The 21252-nt window shown below is 51.4% G+C and overlaps 2 protein-coding genes across 4 annotated transcripts; both read right to left on the reverse strand.

Annotated features, from left to right (window-relative positions):
* Positions 1-659: 659 nt before the first annotated feature.
* On the reverse strand, positions 660-5284 carry LOC115916045 (translational activator of cytochrome c oxidase 1). Its single transcript, XM_030969752.1, has 6 exons — positions 4980-5284; positions 3939-4048; positions 2944-3077; positions 2044-2191; positions 1335-1505; positions 660-889 (listed from the first exon to the last, which is right to left on the reverse strand). Exons 1-6 carry the CDS (start codon positions 5224-5226, stop codon positions 788-790), a joined length of 912 nt encoding a protein of 303 aa, XP_030825612.1. The 5' UTR covers positions 5227-5284; the 3' UTR covers positions 660-787.
* Positions 5285-6326: 1042 nt separating this feature from the next.
* NOP9 (NOP9 nucleolar protein) lies at positions 6327-20837 on the reverse strand. 3 transcript variants are annotated; one of them, XM_030969755.1, is made up of 11 exons: positions 20675-20837; positions 17790-18125; positions 17616-17645; positions 15362-15511; positions 13523-13664; positions 12817-13006; positions 12104-12244; positions 11113-11217; positions 9389-9601; positions 8182-8287; positions 6327-6497 (listed from the first exon to the last, which is right to left on the reverse strand). In XM_030969755.1, the coding sequence occupies exons 1-11, from the start codon at positions 20817-20819 to the stop codon at positions 6367-6369; spliced, it is 1689 nt and encodes a 562-aa protein (XP_030825615.1). In that variant the 5' UTR covers positions 20820-20837; the 3' UTR covers positions 6327-6366. The 3 variants fall into 3 exon arrangements, with proteins under 3 accessions (XP_030825615.1, XP_030825616.1, XP_030825614.1); XM_030969756.1 differs by lacking the exon at positions 17616-17645 and having other exon boundaries at positions 9389-9562; positions 17760-18125; XM_030969754.1 differs by lacking the exon at positions 17616-17645 and having other exon boundaries at positions 17760-18125.
* Positions 20838-21252: the final 415 nt, after the last annotated feature.

Consider the following 21252-nt stretch of genomic DNA (forward strand, 5'->3'; position numbering starts at 1 on the left):
ACCCCAGTGACCACCCTGATGACCAATGGGCGCTGACCACCCTGATGACCAATGGCCACCCCAATGACCACCCCACTGGCCACTGACCCCCATGACCCCCCAGTGACCACTGACCATCTTGAATGACCACTGACCACCCCCAGTGACCACCCTGATGACCGACTGACCACCACACCATGATGACCAATGGCCACTGACCCCTTGACCACCCCCAGTGACCCCTTGACCGCCCTTTGTCCACCCTGATAACAACTGACCACTCCCACTGACCCTTCCAAATGACCAAATGACCAAATGACCGCTTGGCCACACCTTTATTGTCCATGATAACAACCGACCACTCCCCACTGACCGAGCCAAATGACCAAATGCCCCCAAGTGACCGCCCCAGCCACACCTTTATTGTCCGCTGGCGATGTCCTGGACGTTGTGGACGATGCGGACGATGTCCGGCCGCTCGGCCGGAGCCGGAGTGACCACTGACCCCTTGACCATTCCAATGACCCCTGGACCACCCTTTGTCCACCCTCAATGACCACTGACCACTCCAATGATCACTGACCACCCTGAGTGACCCCTGACCACCCTGAGTGACCCCTCACCACTGCAATGACGACTGACTGCCCTGAGTGACCACTGACCCCTCCCAATGACCACTCTTCCACTCCCACTGACCCCTTGACCACCCTGTGTCCACCCTCATGACCACTGACCACTCCAGTGACCATTTTCCCATCCCTTGACCACTCCAAATGACCAAATGACCGCTTGACCACACCTCACACCTTTATTGTCCATCGTGCGGCGTGGCCGGAGCCGTGTCCGGAGCCGAGTGACCGCCCTGAGTGACCGCCGGGATGTCCTGGACGTTGTGGACGATGCGGACGATGTCCGGCCGCGGCCAGAGCCTGAGTGACCACTGACCCCTTGACCATTCCAATGACCCCTGGACCACCCTTTGTCCACCCTCAATGACCACTGACCACTCCAATGACCCCTGACCACCCTGAGTGACCCCTCACCACTGCAATGACAACTGACTGCCCTGAGTGACCACTGACCCCTCCCAATGACCACTCTTCCACTCCCACTGACCCCTTGACCACCCTGTGTCCACCCTCATAACCACTGACCACTGAGCGACCGCTGACCACTCCAGTGACCATTTGCCCATCCCTTGACCACTCCAAACGACCAAATGACCGCTTGACCACTGACCACACCTCACACCTTTATTGTCCATTGTGCGGCGTGGCCGGAGCCGTGTCCGGAGCCGAGTGACCGCCCTGAGTGACCGCCGGGATGTCCTGGACGTTGTGGACGATGCGGACGATGTCCGGCCGCTCGGCCAGAGCCCGGAGCAGCCGCTCGGCCGCGGCCCTCGGCCCGTCCGGCAGAGCCAGCGCTGACCGCGGCCGGAATTCCAGCGCGGCCGAAATCGGCCGGAGCCCTGCGGCCGCCAGGCGCTGCCGGACACTGCCCAGGGCCGAGGGGTCACACAGGAACTGCGGGGGCAAAGGTCAGGGAGGGGGCAAAGGTCAGGGAGGGGGCAAGGAGGGAGCAAGGGGTCAGTGGGAATGGTCAGTGGCCATTGGGATGGTCAAGGGGTCACTGGGGTGGTCAGTGGCCATTCAGAGTGGTCAGTGGTCATTGAGGGGGGTCAAGGGGTCAATGGAGGGGGGGTCAAGGGGTCAGTGGTCATCAAGAGGGGTCAGTGGTCACTGAGGGGGTCAAGGGGTCATTAGGGTCGGGTCAGTCAGTGGCCATTCAGAGTGGTCAGTGGTCAGTGAGGGGGGTCAATGGAGGGGGTCAAGGGGTCAGTGGTCATCAAGAGGGATCAGTGGTCATTTGGGGTGGTCGGGGGTTCAGTGGAGAGGTCAAGAGGTCAGTGGTCATCAGAAGAGGTCAAGGGGTCATCGGGGTGGTCACCGGTCACTGTCCACTCCCAGAAGTGACCGATGACCACCAGGGGGACACTCAAGCAGTGACCGCAGAGTGACCGCAGAGTGACCAGGGCAGCGGTCAGCCGGCGGCCGGACCCACCTTGAGCTCGTCCTGCTCCTCGGCCACGTCCTGGGCTCCGGCCGCTGCGGCCACGTCCAGCGCGGCCTCCAGGCCCAGCGTCCGGCCGGACACTCGCACCACGCCCACGGCCTCGAAGGCGTGCCGGACGTCAGCGGTCAGCGCGGCCCTGAGTGACCAGAGTGGACAGCGGTCAGTGGGGTCATGCAGGGGTCATGCAGGGGTCAGTGACCTCTCCTGAGTGACCAGTGGTCATTAGGGGTCATTGAAGGGTCAGTGAGGCCCTGAGTGACCAAGAGTGGACAGTGGTCAGTGCGGTCATGCAGGGGTCATGCAGGGGTCATGCAGGGGTCAGTGACCTCTCCTGAGTGACCAGAGTGGACAGTGAGGGTCACTGAGGGTCACTCAGGGGTCATCCAGTGGTCATCAATCCCAAGTGACCAGTGAGGGACAGTGGTCATTCAGGGGTCAGTGAGGGTCACTCAGTGGTCACCCATTGGTCACTCACTGGTCACTCAGCGGTCACTCACTGGTCACTCACTGGTCACTCAGTGGTCACTCACTGGTCACTCAGGGTCACTCAGTGGTCACTCACTGGTCACTCAGTGGTCACTCAGTGGTCACTCACGGTCACTCATTGGTCACTCACTGGTCACTCATGGTCACTCACTGACCCGTGCCGCTGCAGCAGTGTCACTGGTCACTCATTGGTCACTCACTGGTCACTCACTGGTCACTCAGGGTCACTCATTGGTCACTCATGGTCACTCAGTGGTCACTCACAGTCACTCACTGACCCGTGCCGCTGCAGCAGTGTCACTGGTCACTCAGTGGTCACTCATTGGTCACTCACGGTCACTCATTGGTCACTCATTGGTCACTCATGGTCACTCACTGGTCACTCAGCGGTCACTCACTGACCCGTGCCGCTGCAGCAGTGTCCGCAGCTCGGCCTGGCTGCGCCGGACGTTGTCGGTTCGGACGTCCAGCAGCACGAGTGACCCGGCCGGGCCCCGAGCGGTCAGCAGCAGCTGCGACCCCCCGGCCGGACGCTCCTGTGGCCAGAGACAGGGGTCAGGGGTCAGTGACGGGGTCAGGGGTCAGGGAGCCCCGGCCGGACGCTCCTGTGGCCAGAGACAGGGGTCAGGGGTCACTCACTGGTCACTCAGGGATGGTCAGGGGTCACTCATTGGTCACTCATTGGTCACTCAGGGTCACCCATTGGTCACTCAGGGTCACTCACGGTCACCCATTGGTCACTCACCCATTGGTCACTCATTGGTCACTCACTGGCCACTCGGGGTCACTCAGGGTCATTGGTCAGTCAAGGGTCACAGTGGTCACTGGGATGGTCAGTGACGGTCCCAAGGGGCGTGGTTATGCAAATGAACCCTATTACATCATTCTTCTCCCTCCCCAGCCCCACCTCCAGGTCAATATTTACATAAACGGGGTGTGGTTATGCAAATCAACCACATGACATCACCCTGTATGGCTCTGCCATCCCGCCCCCAACCTGATTTTGCATAAAGGGGTGTGGTTATGCAAATGAGGCAATGACATCACTGTTTAATCCCCATTAGATTGGGGATGGTCAGTGGTCACTTACTGGTCACTCAGTGGTCACTCAGGGTCACCCATTGGTCACTCATTGGTCACTCAGGGTCACTCATTGGTCACTCATTGGTCACTCAGGGTCACTCAGTGGTCACTCACCTGTCACTCACTCACTGGTCACTCACCCATTGGTCACTCAGGGGTCACAAGGATGATCAGGGGTCACTCAGTGGTCACTCAGTGGTCACTCACCCATTGGTCACTCACTGGTCACTCACCCATTGGTCACTCACCCATTGGTCACTCACTCACCGGTCACTCACTCAGTGGTCACTCAGGGTCACCCATTGGTCACTCACCGTCAGTGCCCGCAGCGGCCCCTCGATGGTGGCCTTGGGCACGTTCAGTGTCCGGCACTGCGCCACCACGGCCGCCAGGGCGGCGTTCAGCGCGGGGTCGGGGCCGCCCTCTGCGGGACACGGCGCGATATGTCGCGATAGGGCCGGGGCACCACGGCCCCGTATCACGATATGTCACGATATAGTGTGATATATCGCCGTACGTGTTGTGATACTGCCAGAGCCCAGTGTCCCGATAGCCCCATATCGCGATATATCACAGTGTATCGCGATATAACACCATAGTGCCACAGCCCAACGCCCCGACAGCCCCATATCACGATAGCCCAATGTCCCCATGTCCCCATATCGCGACAGCCCGGTGTCCCAATAGCCCCATATCGCGATAGCCCGACAGCCCAATGTCCCAATATCGCGATATGCCAATATCCTGATAGCCCCATATCGCGATAGCCCAGTGTCCCCATCTCCCCGTATCGCGATATCCCCACAGCCCGATGTCCCGATATCACGATAGCCCCGTAGTGCGATAGCCCAGCGTTCCCATGCCCCCATATCGCGATATCCCCACAGCCCGGTGTCCCGACAGCCCCATATTGTGACAGCCCAACATCACGACACCCCCATATCGCGATAGCCCAGTGTGATGACAGCCCCATATCGCGATAGCTCAGCATCCCCGTATCGTGAGAACCCAATATCCCAATAGCCCCATGTCGCGATAGCCCAACATCACGACACCCCCATATCGCGATAGCCCAGTGTGATGACAGCCCCATATCGCGATAGCTCAGCGTCCCCGTATCGTGAGAACCCAATATCCCAATAGCCCCATGTCGCGACAGCCCAACGTCCCCACGTCCCCACATCGCGATAGCCCCGACAGCCCAATGTCCCCATATCCCAATATCACGACATCCCGGTGTGCCGTCAACCCCCCCAACCCCTCTATCGCGACAGCCCCGAGTTCCCCCATCCCCCACCCCCTCTATCGCGACCCCCCGTCCCCCCCCGCCCCCTATCGCGACACTATCGCGCCACCTCTGGCGGCCGCCCGCAGCATCCGCGCCATTTTCTCCCAGAGGCGGCTCCGCTCCGCGTCCCGCGGCCCCTTCACGTTGCGCACCTTGGACCAGCGGTTGTGCCCGGCCATGGCCCGCACCGGGACCGGGACCGGAAGCGGAACCGCCGCGGGGCTCGCCGGGAGGCGGCGCGGGCCCAGGCAGCCCCGCAGCGGCGCCCGGAGCGGCGGGAGCAGCCCCGGGGCCCGCAGGACCGGAGCCGCCATTTTGCCGCCGCTGCTGCTGCTCCTCCCTCACGGCGCTTCCGCTTCCGGTGCGCGGCGCAAGGCAGGGTGGGTAAGGAGGTGATTTGCATAGCCACGCCCCTCAAGGGACGAACATTGATAGTGGTGGTTTTGGCGTAATTTGCATAGCCACGCCTCCTTAAAACGATACATAGACGGCAATGGCGCTGTTTTGCATAGCCACGCCTTTTAAAAGAACTACCTGTTAATAGTACTGGCGTAATTTGCATGGCCACGCCCCCAGAGACGCTAAATTGAAAGCGAAGGAGCTGTTTTGCATAGCCACGCCTTTTAAAAGAGCTAGATATTAATGCTAATGAGGCTGATTTTCATAGCCACGCCTCTCTTTAGAAATGATATATTAGTGAAAACTAGATTATTTGCATAGCCACGCCCTGCAGCTGGGAACATGGATGGGGTGGTCACAGTGGGGCTGATTTGCATAGCCATGCCTCCCGTATAAAGTGTTGTGGTAATGGTGTTATTTGCATGGCCACGCCCCCTTTAAAACAGTACCCCATCATTACCCTTTAAACCCCGCCCATTCCCTTAAGCCACACCCATTCCCCTTAAGTCCCGCCCACCCCCTAAATCCCGCCCACTCTTCCTGAAACAACCCCTAAACCACGCCCCAACTTAAGACACACCCACATTAAACCACACCCACCATCGAGCCACGCCCCCTCAAACAAGACCACGCCCATCCCAGTAAACCCCACCCTCTTTAAATAAACAAAGCCACGCCCACTTCCCTTAAGCCACACCCATCTTACCAAGCCACGCCCATTCTATATTATCCCTGCCCCTTTATTAAACCACACCCACCGCATTGGAAGCCACACCCATTTTCTTTAAGCCACGCCCACAACAGTGACCATTTAACCCTTTCCATTTCCTAGTAAGCCACGCCCCCTTGAAACTAAAAATTGGCCACACCCCCTTTTTTTGCTTAGGCCCGCCCATTTTAAGCCCCACCCATTTCTCACTAAGCCACGCCCCCTCCCATTGAAACAACACAGAACGAACCAAATTATTCAAAACAAAATTAAAAATAAAACTTTTAATTACAAATATTTCCCAGTGGGCGGGGCTAGGGGCGGTCCGTGGTGCTTGGGGGCGTGGTCAGAGCGGCAAGCCCCGCCCCTTGTGAAGCCCCTCCCACTGGGGGCGGTTCCTTTGGAAGAGCTCCAGGCTGAGGCTCCGGGCGACGCCGCGGCCGAGGGGCTCCCGCAGCAGCCGGGGCAGGTGCGGGGCTGGAAATGGGCGAAAAACGGCAAATTTGGGCAAAAGGACCCGAAAACTCAGCCCCAGAACGAGCACAACAATCCCCTTGGGAATGGGGGCAAAATAGAGCGAAATAACCCCAAAAATCCCCTTTGAAATGCCCCAAAATAACCCCAAAAATCCCCTTTGAAATGCCCCAAAATTCCCCTCTAAAACCCCCCAAAATAACCCCAAAAATCGCCTTTGAAATGCCGCAAAATTCCCCTCTAGAACCTCCCAAAATTAAACCAAAATAACCCCAAAAATGTGCCTTGAAACGCCCCAAAATAACCCCAAAAATCTGCTTTGAAATGCCCCAAAATTCCCCTCTAAAAGCCCTTCCAAAAATAAACCAAAATAACCCCAAAAATCTGCTTTGAAATCCATCAAAATTCCCCTCTAGAACCCCCAAAATAACCCAAAATAACCCCAAAAATCCCCTTTGAAATGCCCCAAAACTCCCCTCTAAAACCTCCAAAAATAAACCAAAATAACCCCAAAAATCTGCTTTGAAATCTGCTCAAAATTCCCCTCTAAAACCTCCCAAAAATAACCCAAAATAACCCCAAAAATCCCCTTTGAAATGCCCCAAAATTCCCCTCTAGAACCCCCACAAAATAAACCAAAATAACCCCAAAATGCCCTTTGGGATCAGCCCAAAATAACCCAAAAAATCCCCTTTGAGATCTGCACAAAATCACCCCAAAATAACCCAAAAATCCCCTAAAAACTTCCCCTTAAAATCCCAAACATCCCCTTTGAAATCCGCACCAAACAACCCCAAAAATGTCCTTTAAAACCCATCAAAAATAACCCAAAATAACCCCAAAAATCCCATTTAAAATCTACCCCAAAAAACCCAAAATAACCCCAAAAATCTCCTTAGAAATGCACCAAAATAGCTGAAAATAACCCCAAAAATCCCCTTTAAAATCCACCCAAAAGAGGCCAGAATTGCCCCAAAATAATCCCAAAATTAGGGGAAAATAACCCAAAAATGCCCCCAAATCCCCCCAAAAACCCCACAAAATCCACTTTAAAACCCACCAGAAATTGCCCAAAATAACCCCCAAATCCACCCAAAATTCACCTTTAAAATCCACCCAAAATCACCCCAAAATGACCCAAAAAATCCCATTTAAAATCCACCCCAAATCCATCAAAATTGCCTGAAAATCACCCCAAAATCAGGAGAAATTAAGCCAAAAATCCCCCCTGAAAAATCCCATTTCAATGCCCCAAAATGCCCCAAAAATGCCACAAATTCTGCCCAAATTTTCCCAAAATCCCCCGAATTTGCCCCAAAATGATTTTGCAGCCCCCAGACCCAATTCAGAGGGGCTCTGGACCCTCTGGGGCCGGGGGCTGCAGGCCCAAGACCCCCCAAAAATCCCCTTAAACCCCTCAAAAAATGCCATTTCAATTGCCCAAAATGGCCCAAATTTCACTCAAATTTTCCCAAAATCCCCCGAATTTGCCCCAAAATGATTTTGTAGCCCCCAGACCCAATTCAGAGGGGCTCTGGACCCTCCTGGGTACGGGGCTGCAGGCCCAGGACCCCCCAAAAAACCCCCTAAAAAATCCCATTCCAATTGCCCAAAATGGCCCAAATTTCACCCAAATTTTCCCAAAACGCCCCGAATTTGCCCCAAAATGACAGTGTAGCCCCCAGACCCAATTCAGAGGCGATCTGGACCCTCTGTTGCAGGGGGCTGCAGGCCCAGGCCGCGTCCAGCACTCGGCTCCCGCTCCGGTCCGTGGCCAGCGCTGCCCAGTGCCCCTGGAACGGGAAATCTTCATTAAAATTAATTCAAATTAACGCAAATTTATCACCAAACGTTCCTAAAATTATCACAAAAAATTACCCTGAAATATTCCTAAAGTTATCCTAAAAATTATCCCAAAATTAACTGAAAATATCCAAAAATTATCTCAAAATTATCCCCAAATTAACAAAAAAGGTCAAAAATATCTCTCGAAATTATCCGAAAATTAACCAAAAATATCCTAAAAGCATCCTCAAAAATATCCCAAATCATCCCTAAAGTGATCCTAAAAATATCCCCAAATTACCCAAAAATCCCCTGAAAATATTCCTGATATTATCCCAAAATACTCCTAAAATAATCCCAAAACTTCCAAAATATTTCTAAAGTTATCCTTAAAATCATCCCAAAATGTTCCTAAAATTATCTCCAAATTAGGCAAAAATGTCCAAAAGTTACCTCAAAATTATCCCAAAAATATCCCAAAGAATTCCTAAAGTGATCTTAAAAATATCCCCAAAATACCCAAAAATGTCCAAAAACTATCTCAAAATTATCCCCAAATTAACCAAAAATATCCAAAAATTCTCTCAAAATTATCCCAAAAATATCCCAAAGCGTCCCTAAAGTGATCCTAAAAATATCCCCAAATTACCCCAAAATGTCCAAAAATTACCTCAAAATTATCCCAAAATTAAGCAAAAATATCCAAAAATTCTCTTAAAATTATGCCAAAAACATCCCAAAGTGTCCCTAAAGTGATCCTAAAAATTTGGATTTTGAGGCCAGGATCACGTCCCACACGCGGCTCCTGGGGCTGCTCTGGGCCCGTCCCAAACACCCAAACCAGGCCTCAAAAAATCGGGATTTTTTCCCAAAAATTGGGATTTTTACCCCAAAACCGTTCACAGATGTTTGCGGTACCTTGAGGCGTTTCAGGAGGCGTTTTTTGTTGGTTTTTGGGACGGTTTTTGAGGCCAGGATCGCGTCCCACACGCGGCTGCCAGGGCCGCTCTGGGCCAGCCCCAAACACCCAACTGGGCCTCAAAAAATCGGGATTTTTTCCCAAAAATTGGGATTTTTACCCCAAAACCGTTCACAGATGTTTGCGGTACCTTGAGGCGTTTCAGGAGGCGTTTTTTGTCGGTTTTTGGGACGGTTTTTGAGGCCAGGATCGCGTCCCACACGCGGCTGCCGGGGCCGCTCCGCGCCAGCGCCCTCAGGGCCGGGCGGGGCAGCGCCCTCAGCGCGGCCAGGATGGGGGAGGGGTCCCGGAAGTGCAGGAGCAGCTGCAGAGCGCGGGAACCCGGCGGGGAGGGGGGGAGGGGCTGAGAAATGGCGGGAAAAGCGTGAGGGGAAAGAAAATGGGGGAAAAATGGGGGGAAAAATGGGGAAAAAATGGGGAGAAATGGGGATTTTGGGGGAAAAATGAGAGGGAAAATGGGGAGAATAAATGGGGGGAAAATGGGGGAAAAATTGGGGGGAAAAATGCGGATTTTGGGGGAAAATTGGGGAAAAAGAGGGGAAAAAATGGGGGGGGAAATGGGGAAAAATGGGGAAAAATAGGGGGAAAAATAAGAAAAATTGAGAGAAAAAATGGGGGGAAAATGGGGAAAAAATTGGGGGAAAATTGGGGGAAAAAGGGAGAAAAATGGGGATTTGGGGGGAAAAAGAGGGAAAAAATGGGGGGAAATGGGGATTTTGGGGGGGAAAAATTGGGAAAAATGGGGATTTGGGGGGGAAAAATGAGAGAGAAAATGGGGAGAATAAATGGGGAAAAAAATGGGGAAAATGGGGGAAAACAAAAAAAAAAAAGGAGGGAAAATGGGGAAAAATGGGGATTTTTGGGGGAAAAATGAGAGGGAAAATGGGGAAAAAATAGGGAAAAATGGGGGAAAAAATGAGAAAAATTGAGAGAAAAAATGGGGGGAAAAATGGGGAAAAAATGGGAAAAATGGGGATTTTGGGGAAAAATGAGAAAAATGGAGAGGAAAAAATGGGGGGAAATGGGGAAAAAATTGGAGGAAAAATTGGGGGAAAAAGGGAGAAAAATGGGGATTTTGGGGGGAAAAAGGGGGAAAAATTGGGGAAAAATGGGGATTTTGGGGGGGAAAAAGGGAGAAAAATTGGGGAAAATGGGGATTTTGGGGGGAAAAAGGGGGAAAATGGGAAGAATAAATGGGGGGAAAATGGGGAAAAATTGGGGAAAACATGGGAATTTTGGGCAGAAAGTTGGGGAAAAAGAAGAGAAAAAAATGGGGGAAAATAGGGAAAAATGGGAATTTGGGGGGAAAATGGGGAAAAAATGGAGAAAAATGGGAATTTTGGGGGCAAAATGGGGGAAATTGGGGAAAAATTTGGGAAAATCGGGGATTTTGGGGAAAAATGAGGAAAAATTGTGGATTTGGGGGGAAAATGGGGAAAAATGAGTGTTTTGAGGGAAACATTAGAAAAATTGGGAGAAATAAATGGGGGACAAATTGGGAGGAAATGGGGAAAAAAGGATTTTGAGGAAAAAAGAGGAAAGTTGTAATTTAGGAGAAAATTGGGGATTTTGGGGAAAAAGAGGCAAAAAAAAGGAAAAAAGGGGAAAATGGGGAATAATTGAGAGAAAACGGAAAAGAAAAAAGGAAAAAATCCATTTAAAATCCAATCATGGAAAAAACAGGGAAAGCTCCGCCCACTTAAGCCCCGCCCACCCAACCCCACCCTCTTAAGCCCAGCCCTACTCAGACCACGCCCACTTTATACCCGCCCCTTCCCAGGCCACGCCCTTTTACCTCAGCCTCTTAAGCCCCACCCCTTTAGACCCTACCCAGGGAAGCTCCGCCCCCTTTACCTCAGGCTCCGCCCCCTTGTCGCTGTCTCCGCCCTCCAGGGGGCGGAGCTGGGCCAGGGCGGTGACGCAATGGGGGTGGTGGGGCGGGGCCCAGCAGCGCAAAGCCTGATGGGAAAGGGGCGGGGCTTAGGAAGAATGATGGTAAAAGGGGTGGGGCTTGGAGACAGTGAGGTAAAAATGGGCGGGGCTTAGGGTGAAGGGGTGGGGCTTAAAGGAAAGGGGTGGGGTTTATAGAAAAGGGGTGTGGCTAAAGCAGGTGGAGTATAAAGGAATGGGGTAGGGCTTATAGAAGAGGGGCGTGGCTTAGAGAGGGAGGGGCTTAAAGAGGGAATGGCTAAGGGGCAGGGCTTAAGGGAAAAAGGTGGAGCTTAAAGGAAAGGGGTGGGGCTTGGAGACTGTGGGGTTAAAATGGGTGGAGTTTAGGATGAAAGGGTGGGGCTTAACAGAAATGGGTGGGGCTTATAGAGATAAGGTAGGGCTTCTAGAAAAGGGGCGTGGCTTAGAGAGGGTGGGGCCTAAATATGTCTAAAAGGGGTGGAGCTTAAGGAAAAGGGGTGGTGCCTAAATAAAAGGGGTGGGGCATGGAGACTGCCAGGTTGGAATGGGCGGGGCTTGGGGTAAAGGGGTGGGGCTAAGAGAAAATGGGCGGATCTTGTAGGGAAAGGGTGGGGCTTAAAGGAAAAGGGTGGGGGCTTAAAGAGGAAATGGGTAAAAGGGGTGGGCCTTAAAAAAGGGGTGGGGCCAAGCAGATCAAGGACTGGTTGGAAAAGGGGTGGGACTTAGAGTGTGGTAAAAGGGGTGGGGCTTAGAAGGGCAGAGCATGAAATAGGAGGGGCTTATGAAATGGGCGGGGCTTAGAGAAGAACATTGGAAGACCAAGGGGTGGCGTGCCAGAGGGGGCGGAGCTTCAAGGGAAAGAGGCGTGGCTTGGTTAAAACGGGTGTGGTCTAAGAAGGGGGCGTGGCCTAGCAGCGGAAGGGGCGTGTCCCACCTGGAAGAGGCTCCTGAGCGCCTCCCCCTGGAGCCGGGGGTGCCGCAGCGCCGCCCCCAGCAGCGCCAGCAGCACCCCGGGGTGGCCCCGGGCCAGCGGCTCCCCCAGGGCGGGGCCCAGCTCCGACAGCACCTCCGACACCTGCGGGGAGGGACACGCCCACCCGTGCTTAGCCACGCCCACCTGCGGTCAGCCACGCCCCACCCCGTTCCGACCGGCCAATCCGGACTTGGTCCTATTTACATAAGTCATTTAGGCTCCACCCACTTGGGGTTTTGCTTCTTTAAGCCCCTCCCACCAATCTTCTGACCAATAAGAATCTCCTTCTACTCCACACCCCCTTTAGCTCCTCCTCTATCTCCACACCTTTAAGCCCCTCCCACCATCATTCTGACCAATAGAAACCTCTCCCTAAGCCACACCCCCTTTAGGCCCCTCCCCCTTTACACCACTCCCCTTTAACTTTCATCTCCTCTAGGCTCCTCCCCTGTAAACCCCTCCCCTTTAATCCTCACCAATTTAGGGCCCGCCCCTTTAAGCCACACCCCTTTTAAACCCCTCCCCTTTATGCCCCAATCATTTAGGCCTCTCCTCCTTAAGCTCCACCCCTTTTAGGCCCCTCCCCTTTAAACCCTCACTCATAAATTCCACATTCAGACCCCTCCCCCTTTAAACCCCGCCCCCAAAGCCCCACCCAGCCAAGCCCCGCCTACCACATCCTCGGGGGCGTGGTCCAGGAGCCTCTGCAGGCCGTGATTGGCCACTCGGTGGGAGGCCACGCCCCTCAGGTGACCCCGCAGGTGACCCCGGAAGAGCTCCCGGAGCCCCGGGGGGTCCAGGACTGTCATGGCCGCCTCCAGGAGGCGGGACCGGTCGGGGTCCTGCAGTGATGTCAGCAAAGGGCTGGGCCAATCAGAGAGAAGGGAACAGAGAGGGCGGCCAATCAGAGAAGAGGGATTGGGGAAAGTGGCCAATCAGGAAACAGGGATTTGGAGTAACGGCCAATCAGAGCGTAGGAGGTGCTGGGCGCAGCCAATCACGGAAAGGGCAGTCGGTGGAGCAGCCAATCAGAGAGCAAAGATCAAGAACAGCGACCAATCACAGAAAAAGGATTGAGACCAGCAGCCAATCAGAGACAAGGGATCCAGAGGAGCAGCCAATCAGAGAAAAGGGATTTGGAGCACCAGCCAATCAAATCACAGCACCCCCCAGGAGACAGCCAATCAGGGACAGGGGATCCAGAGCAGCGGCCAATCAGGGAATGGCAACTGTAGCTCCGCCCAAACTTGGAAAGAGAGCAGCCAACCACAGAAAGGGGCGTGGCCAATGCAGGGAGTCCCCAGCCAATCAGAAACCAGCACCAGCAACCCTGAGCCAATCAGGAGAGAGGAGCAAAGGCGGCAGCCAATGAGCACTCACCTCTGCTGGTGGGCGGGGCAGTCCTGGCTGAGGCAGCCAATGAGGGCGCGGCAGAAGCGGGCGCAGGACGGCGATTGGCTGCGGCGCAGCGCCCGCAGCGCCCCCTGCAGGCACAGGCTGGCGCAGGCCGGGCGCAGCAGCGCTGCGGGTCCGGGAAATCCGGGAGAAATTGGGGTCAAATTCGGGAATTTGGGGGAATTTTAGGGGAAATTTTGTGTTTCAGGGGAAATTTGGGATTTTTGGAGAGATTTCGGGAGATTTTGGGGGAAAAATCGGGAATTTTGGTGAGAATTGGGGGGAAATTTGGGAATTTTGGGGGGAAATTTGGGAATTCTGGTGAATTTTTGGAGACATTTTAGAAGGGTTTTAAGGGAAATTTGGGGTTTTTCGAGAAAATTCGGGAATTTTGGGGGGAAAATTGGGAATTTTAATGAATTTTAGGAGAAATTTTAGAAGGGTTTTAGGGGAAATTTGGATTTTTGGAGAGAATTTGGGAGATTTTGGGGGAAAATCGGGAGTTCTGGTGAGAATTTGGGAATTTTGGGGAATTTTAGGAGAAATTTTAGGGGAAATTTGGGGTTTTTGGAGAGAATTTGGGAGATTTTGTGGGAAAAATTGGGAATTTCGGAGGGAAATTTGGGAATTTTAGGAGAAATTTTGTATTCCAGGGGAAATTTGGGATTTTGGGGGGGAATTCTGGAGATTTTGGGGGAAAATTGGGAATTTTGAGGGAAATTTGGGAATTTTGGGGAATTTTTAGAAAAATTTTAAAAGGGTTTGGGGGAAATTTTAGATTTTAGAAGAAATCTGAAGATTTTGGGGGAAATTTGGGATTTTAGAGGAAAATTGGGGGACTTGGGGAAATTTGAGGGGATTTTGGGAGCAAATTTAGAGAGAAACTTTTTAAATTTGGGGAAAATTTGTGAGATTTTAAGGGAAAATTTGGGAACATTAGGAGAAAAACTTGGGGATTTGGGGAAATTTCAGAAAGAATTTTGAGAATTTTAGGGGAAAAATTGGGGATTTTGGGGAATTTCCGGGGGAATTTTGAGGATATTTTGGAATTTGAGGATTTTGGGGAAACTTAAGAGAATTTAGAAGGAAATTTGGGAATTATAGAAAAAATTTTAGGGGGAAATTTGGGGGGAATTTCTGAGATTTGAGGAGAAAAATTGGGAATATTGAGAAATTTTAGGAAGAAATTTGGAAATATTAGGGGAAATTTTTTAGGATTTTGGAAGATTTTAGGAGAAAATTTGGGAATTTTGTCGGAAATTTGTGAGATTTTAGGGAAATTTGGGAAATTCTGGGAATTTTAGGGAGATTTTTGAAAATTTGGAATGATTTTGAGGTTTCTAGCTGATTTTGGGGTGATTTTGGGATTTTAGGGAGATTTTGTGGTGGTTTTTTTTAGGGGTTTTTTTGGTGATTTTGGGGTGATTTTTGGGTTTTTTAAGGGGATTTTTGGGTTTTTTTAAAGTGATTTTTGGGGTGATTTTTGGGGTTTTTTCGAGTGATTTTTGGGGTGATTTTTGGGGTTTTTTTTAAAGTAATTTTGGGGGTTTTTAAAGTGATTTTTGGGGTGATTTTGGGGGTTTCTTAAAGTGATTTTTCGGGTGTTTTTGGGGTTTTTTAGAGTGATTTTTGGGGTTTTTTAAAGTGATTTTTGGGGTGGTTTTGGAGGTTTTTGAGAGTGATTTGGGGGTTTTTTAAAGTCATTTTTGGGGTGATTTTGGGGTTTCTTAAAGTGATTTTTGGGGTGATTTTGGGGTTTTTTAGAGTGATTTTTGGGGTTTTTTAGAAGTGATTTTTGGGGTGATTTTGGGGGTTTTGGCTCACCTGGAATTTGCTGCTCCAGGCCCTGGGCCAGCTCCTCCAGCAGGGGGCGGAACGAGGCCGGAAGCTCCGCCCCCTCTGGCAGTGACCACGCCCCCTTTGCCTTTAGCTCCTCCTTCTTTGGCTTTGGCTCCGCCCCCTTGGGGGGAGGGACTGCAGGGGATGGGGAGAAATCAGCAAAAACCTCCAAAAATCCCCAAAATCTCCTGGAAAATCCCCAAATTTCCTCCCCAAACCTCCAAAATCCCTGAAAATCCCTCAAGTTTTCCCCAAACCCCCCAAATTTCCCCTCCGAACCCCCAAATCTCCCCTAAAAGCCCCCAAATTTCCCCCAAAATTCCCATATTTCCCCCCAAAAAATCCTGAAAACCTCTCAAAATTCCCCCCACCTGCATCCCTGCCATCCCCAGCACCCCCAAATCCTCCTCAGATTCTCCCAAACCTCCCCAAAATCTCCCAAAATTGCCAAAAACTCCCAAAACTTCTCCCAAAAATTAAACAAAATCCCCTAAAAATAAAAAAAAAACCAAATCCTCCTCAAATCCCCCCAAACCTCCCCAAAATTGCCAAAAACTCCCGAAACCTCTCCCAAAAACTCCCCAAAAATCCCCTAAAAACCCAAAAAAACCCCAAATCCCCTCTCACCTGGGTCGGTGCTGCCGCTGAGCAGCCCCAAATCCCCCTCAAATCCTCCCAAACCTCCCCAAAATCCACCCAAATTTCCAAACACTCCCAAAAAATAAAAAAAAATCCCCTAAAACAAAAAAAACCCAAATCCCCCCCCCTCAAATCCTCCCAACCCTCCCAAAAATTTCTAAAAACTCCCAAAATTTCCCCCCCCAAAAAAACCCTAAAAATAATTTAAAAAAACCAAATCCCCCAAATCCCCCTCATATCCTCCCAAACCTCCCCAAAATTTCCAAAAACTCCCAAAAAATCCCCTAAAAACCCCAAAAAACACGAAATCCCCCTCAAATCCCCCCAAACCTCCCCAAAATCCCCAAAAACTCCCAAAAATCCCCTAAAAACCCAAAAAACACGAAATCCCCCTCAAATCCCCCAAACCTCCCCCAAAATCCCCCAAAATTTCCAAAAAATCCCCTAAAAACCCCAAAAAACCACGAAATTCCCCTCAAATCCCCCCAAACCTCCCCCAAAATCCCCTAAAACTCCCCCAAAACTCCCCCAAAAACCCCCAAATCCGGTCTCTTCCATGCTGCTGAGCAGCCCCAAATCCCCCCCAAATGCCCCCCCAAATCCCCCCCAAATCCCCCTCAAATCTCCCCAAACCTCCCCAAAATCCCCTAAAACTCCCCCAAACCCCCCTCTCACCTGGGTCGGCACCGCCGGTGAGCAGCCCCAAATCCCCCTCAAATCCCCCCCTCAAATTCCCCAAATCCCCCTCAAATTGCCCCCTCAAATCCCCCCAAACCTCCCCAAAATCCCCCCAAAACTCCCAAAAAACTCCCCTAAAACCCCCAAAAAATACCCCAAATCCCGTCTCACCAGGGTCCCATGGCGGCGCTGCTGAGCAGCCCCAAATCCCCCTCAAATCCCCCCAAATTGCCCTCAAATCCCCCCAAATTGCCCTCAAATCCCCCAAAATCCCCCAAACCCCCCAAAATCCCCCCAAAACTCCCAAAAACTCCCCTAAAACCCAAAAAAACCCAAATCCCCCCCTCACCTGGGTCAGTGCCACTGCTGAGCAGCCCCAAATCCCCCCTCAAATCCTCCCAAATCCTCCTAACCCTGCCCAAAATCCACTGAAATTTCCAAAAACTCCCAAAAAATTCCCTAAAACCCAAAAACCCCCAAATCCCGTCTCACCTGGGTCGGCGGCGCTGCTGAGCAGCCCCAAATCCCCCCCTCAAATGCCCCAAATCCCCTCTCCCCCTCAAATCTCCCCAAACCTCCCCAAAATCCCCTAAAACTCCCCAAATCCCCCCCACCTGGGTGCCGTGAGCAGCCCCAAATCCCCTCAAATCCCCCTCAAACCCCCGAAATCCCCCCAATCCCCGCCAAACCTCCCCAAAATCCCCCAAAACTCCCAAAAAACTCCCCTAAAACCCAAAAAAAATACCCCCAAATCCCGTCTCACCTGGGTCGGCGGCGCTGCTGAGCAGCCCCAAATCCCCCCCTCAAATCCCCCCAAATCCCCCTCAAATCCCCCCAAATTGCCCTCAAATCCCCCAAAATCCCCCAAACCTCCCCAAAACTCCCCAAAAACTCCCCTAAAAACCCCAAAATCCCGTCTCACCTGGCTCGGCGGCGCCGCTGAGCAGCCCCAAATCCCCCTCAAATCCTCCCAAATCCTCCCAACCCTGCCCAAAATCCACCGAAATTTCCAAAAACTCCCAAAAACTCCCCTAAAACCCCAAAAAACCCCCAAATCCCGTCTCACCTGGCTCGGCGGCGCCGCTGAGCAGCCCCAGCAGGGCCCTGAGCACGAAGCTGCCGTTGGGGTCTCGGGCCAAGCCCCCCAAATCCCGGCCCAGGACCCCCCCCAGGTCCCGCAGCGCCCCCTGCAGCCCCTCCCCCAGCGGCCGCCCCTCCCCCAGCGCCGCCAGGAGCCCGCGCAGGGCGGCCTGGAGCACGCGGGACCCCCGCGGGTGGCGGGAGACCCCCCCCAGATGGAGCAGAAAGGGGGCGAGGGTCTCGGGGGGGGCGCGGGGCAGCAGCTGCTGCAGCAGCCGGGAGGCGGCGGGGTGCAGCGCCGCGGGCGGCAGGCACCGGGACAGCTCGCCCAGAACGTTGGGCGCGAACAGAGCTGCGGGGGGAAAGGGAAATTCGGGGTTAGAGGCGGAGGAACGGGGGTGAAACGTCAAAAAATTGGGGTGAAACGTCAAAAAATGGGGGTGAAACATCAAAAAATGGGGGTGAAACGTCAAAAAATGGGCGTGAAACATCAAAAAATGGGGGTGAAACATCACAAAATGGGGTGAAGCATCAAAAAATGGGGTGAAACATCAAAAAATGGGGGTGAAAATCGTCAAAAATGGGGTGAAACATCAAAAATGGGGTGAAACGTCAAAAATGGGGGTGAAACATCAAAAAATGGGGGTGAAACATCAAAAAATGGGGGTGAAACATCAAAAAATTGGGGTGAAACATCAAAAAATGGGGGTGAAACGTCAAAAATGGGGGTGAAACATCACAAAATGGGGGTGAAACATCAAAAAATGGGGGGTAAAGGGAAAGAAATGGGGGTTAAAGGCAAAGAAATAGGTGTTAAACAAAAAAAAGGAGTTAAACATCAAAAAATGGGGCTAAACATTAAAAAATGGGGGTTAAACGCAAAGGAATGGGGGTTAAATGCAAAAAATGGGGGTTAAAGGCAAAAGAATGGGAGTTAAATGCAAAGAAATGGAGGTTAAAGGCAAAGAAATGGGGTTAAACATCAAAAAATGGGGTTAAAACAAAAAATGAGGTTAAATGCAAAGAAATGGGGCTTAAAGGCAAAGAAATGGGGGTTAAACACCAAAAATCGGCGTTCAACATCAAAAAATGGGGTTAAAGGCAAAGAAATGGGGGCTAAAGGCAAAGGAATGAAGGTTAAAAGCAAAGAAATGGGGTTAAACATCAAAAAATGGGGTTAAAACAAAAAAATGAGGTTAAATGCAAAGAAATGGGGCTTAAAACAAAAAACGGGTTAAACATCAAAAATGGGGTTAAAGGCAAAGAAATGGGGGTTAAACATCAAAAAATGGGGTTGAAGACCAAAAATGGGGGTTGGGAGTGAGAAAATAGGGGTTTAACCCCAAAAATGGGGATTAAACTCAAAAAATGGGGGTTAAATGCGAAAGAATGGGGGTTAAACACAAAGAAATGGGGTTTAAATGCAAAAAATGGGGGTTACAACAAAAATATGAGCGTTAAACACCAAAAAATTGGGGTTAAACAGAAAGAAATGGAGATTAAAACAAAAAAAATGGGGTTAAACATCAAAAAATGGGGTTACATGCAAAGAAATGGGGTTAAAGGCAGAGCAATGGGGTTAAATGCAAAGAAGTGGGGTTAAATGCAAAGAAGTGGGGTTAAAGGCAAAGGAATGGGGGTTCAACAAAAAAATGGGGGGTAAACATCAAAAAATGGGGGTTAAATGCAAAGAAATGGGGGTTAAAACAAAAAAATTTGGGTTAAACATCAAAAAAATGGGGTTAAATGCAAACAAATGGTGCTAAATGCAAACAAATGGTGTTAAATGCCAAGAAATGGGGATTAAATGCAAAAAAATGGGGGTTAGGAGTGGAAAAATAGAGGTTAAACACTAAAAAATGGGGATTAAACCCATTATAATGAGAATTAAACACAAAATATCCCCCAAATCCCCTCATAAACCCCCCAAAGCCCTCAGGAATCTCCAAAATCCTCTCATAAACCCCCCCAAACACCTCCGGGACCCCAAAATCCTCTCAGAATTCCACCCCAAACCCCTCATAAACCCCAAATCCCCTCATAAACTCCCTCAAATCCGTTCATAAACCCCAAAAACCCCTCATAAATCCCCTGAAACCTCTCATGGAACCCCCAACAATCCCCTCAGGGACCCCCAAAATCGCCTCATAAACCCTCAAATCCCCTCAGGAACTCCCCAAATCTACATAAATCCCTCATAAATCCTCCCAATTCCCTCATTAACCTCAAAACCACCTCATAAACCCCAACAAATCCCCTCACAGAACCCCCAAATCCCCTCAGGTACCCCCCGAATCCCTCACAAACTCCCCCAAACCCCTCAGGAACCCCGAAATCCCCTCATAAACCCCAAAATCGCCTCATAGATTCCCAAAATCCCCTCACAGAACCCCCAAATCCCCTCATAAACTCCCCAAAACTCCTCATAAATCCCCCAAAACTCCTCATAAACGCCAAAATTCCCTCACAATTTCCCCAGTCCCCTCATAGATTCCCCAATCCCCTCACGAACCCCCAAATCCCCTCATAAACTGCAAAATCGCCTCATAAATTCCCCGAAACACCTCAGAGAACCCCCAAATCCCCTCACAAACCCATCAAACTCCTCATAAACCCCCCAATTCTCTCAGGAACCTCCAAAAACTCCTCACAAACCCCAAAATCGCCTCATAAACCCCTCATAACCCCTCACAAACCCCAAAATCGCCTCATAAATCTCCCAATTCCTCTCAGGGAACCCCAAATCCCCTCATAAACCCCCAAACCCCTCATAAAACTCCAAATCCCCTCATAAACGCCCCCAAAACTCTTCCTAAACCCCCAAATCGCCTCATAAATCCCCCAAATCCCCTCACAATTCCCCCCAAACCCCCTCAGAAACCCCCCCAAACCCCTTCTCACCGAGCTCCTCCTCGCTCAGCCCCTCCTCCAGCGTCTCCAGGGCCCTCCGGAAATATTCGGCAGTGTCGGGATCGAGGCGAGGCTCCGACTGTCGCCACTGTCGCGACATGTCCGGCTCAGGGGGCGGCTCGGCGTGAACCACCATGTTGGGCTGGGGGGGGAAAAGGCGGGAACGGCGCCAAATCTCGGGAAATCCCGCGAGGTTTCGTTGGCCGCGTCCCTGCATCTGTCAATCAAAGATTGCTCCGCCCCCGCTGAGGTGTGGCCACGCCCATCGACCTTACAGGCGTTGGCTTCATGCGCTGTCAATCACTCATTGCACCGCCTATTTTGCATAATTTATTCTGTCAATCATCCGCTGTCCCGCCCCCTTTTGCCTAGCTTAATCCTCTGCCTGGTTGTCAATCAATCAATCAATCAATCGACTACGTCTCTGTTAATCACCCCTTACCACGCCCCTTTCTTAATCAATCCAATTATCAATCGATTAATCATTGCCTAACCAATCACTCATCGCCACACCCGTCTTTAATCAACCAATCAATCACCCACAGTCCTGTCAATCACTCAAGGGTATC

Source organism: Camarhynchus parvulus, unplaced genomic scaffold (genome assembly GCF_901933205.1).
Source record: "Camarhynchus parvulus unplaced genomic scaffold, STF_HiC, whole genome shotgun sequence".
Taxonomy (NCBI): Eukaryota; Metazoa; Chordata; class Aves; order Passeriformes; family Thraupidae; genus Camarhynchus; species Camarhynchus parvulus.

Excerpts from the sequence above, each read along its gene's own strand:
- LOC115916045 (XM_030969752.1), bottom strand. The coding sequence starts at position 5,226 with ATGGCGGCTCCGGTCCTGCGGGCCCCGGGGCTGCTCCCGCCGCTCCGG. Across the intron at positions 3,078-3,938 it reads GGCCGCTGCGGGCACTGACG|GAGCGTCCGGCCGGGGGGTC; the intron begins GTGAGTGACCAA and ends CTCTGGCCACAG. Across the intron at positions 890-1,334 it reads CTCTGGCCGAGCGGCCGGAC|ATCGTCCGCATCGTCCACAA; the intron begins ATCGTCCGCATC and ends CCGCGGCCGGAC.
- NOP9 (XM_030969755.1), bottom strand. The coding sequence starts at position 20,819 with ATGGTGGTTCACGCCGAGCCGCCCCCTGAGCCGGACATGTCGCGACAG. Across the intron at positions 17,646-17,789 it reads CTTCGTGCTCAGGGCCCTGC|TGGGGCTGCTCAGCGGCGCC; the intron begins TGGGGCTGCTCA and ends TTGAGGGGGATT. Across the intron at positions 13,007-13,522 it reads TGCCCCGCCCACCAGCAGAG|CCCTTTGCTGACATCACTGC; the intron begins GTGAGTGCTCAT and ends TGATTGGCCCAG.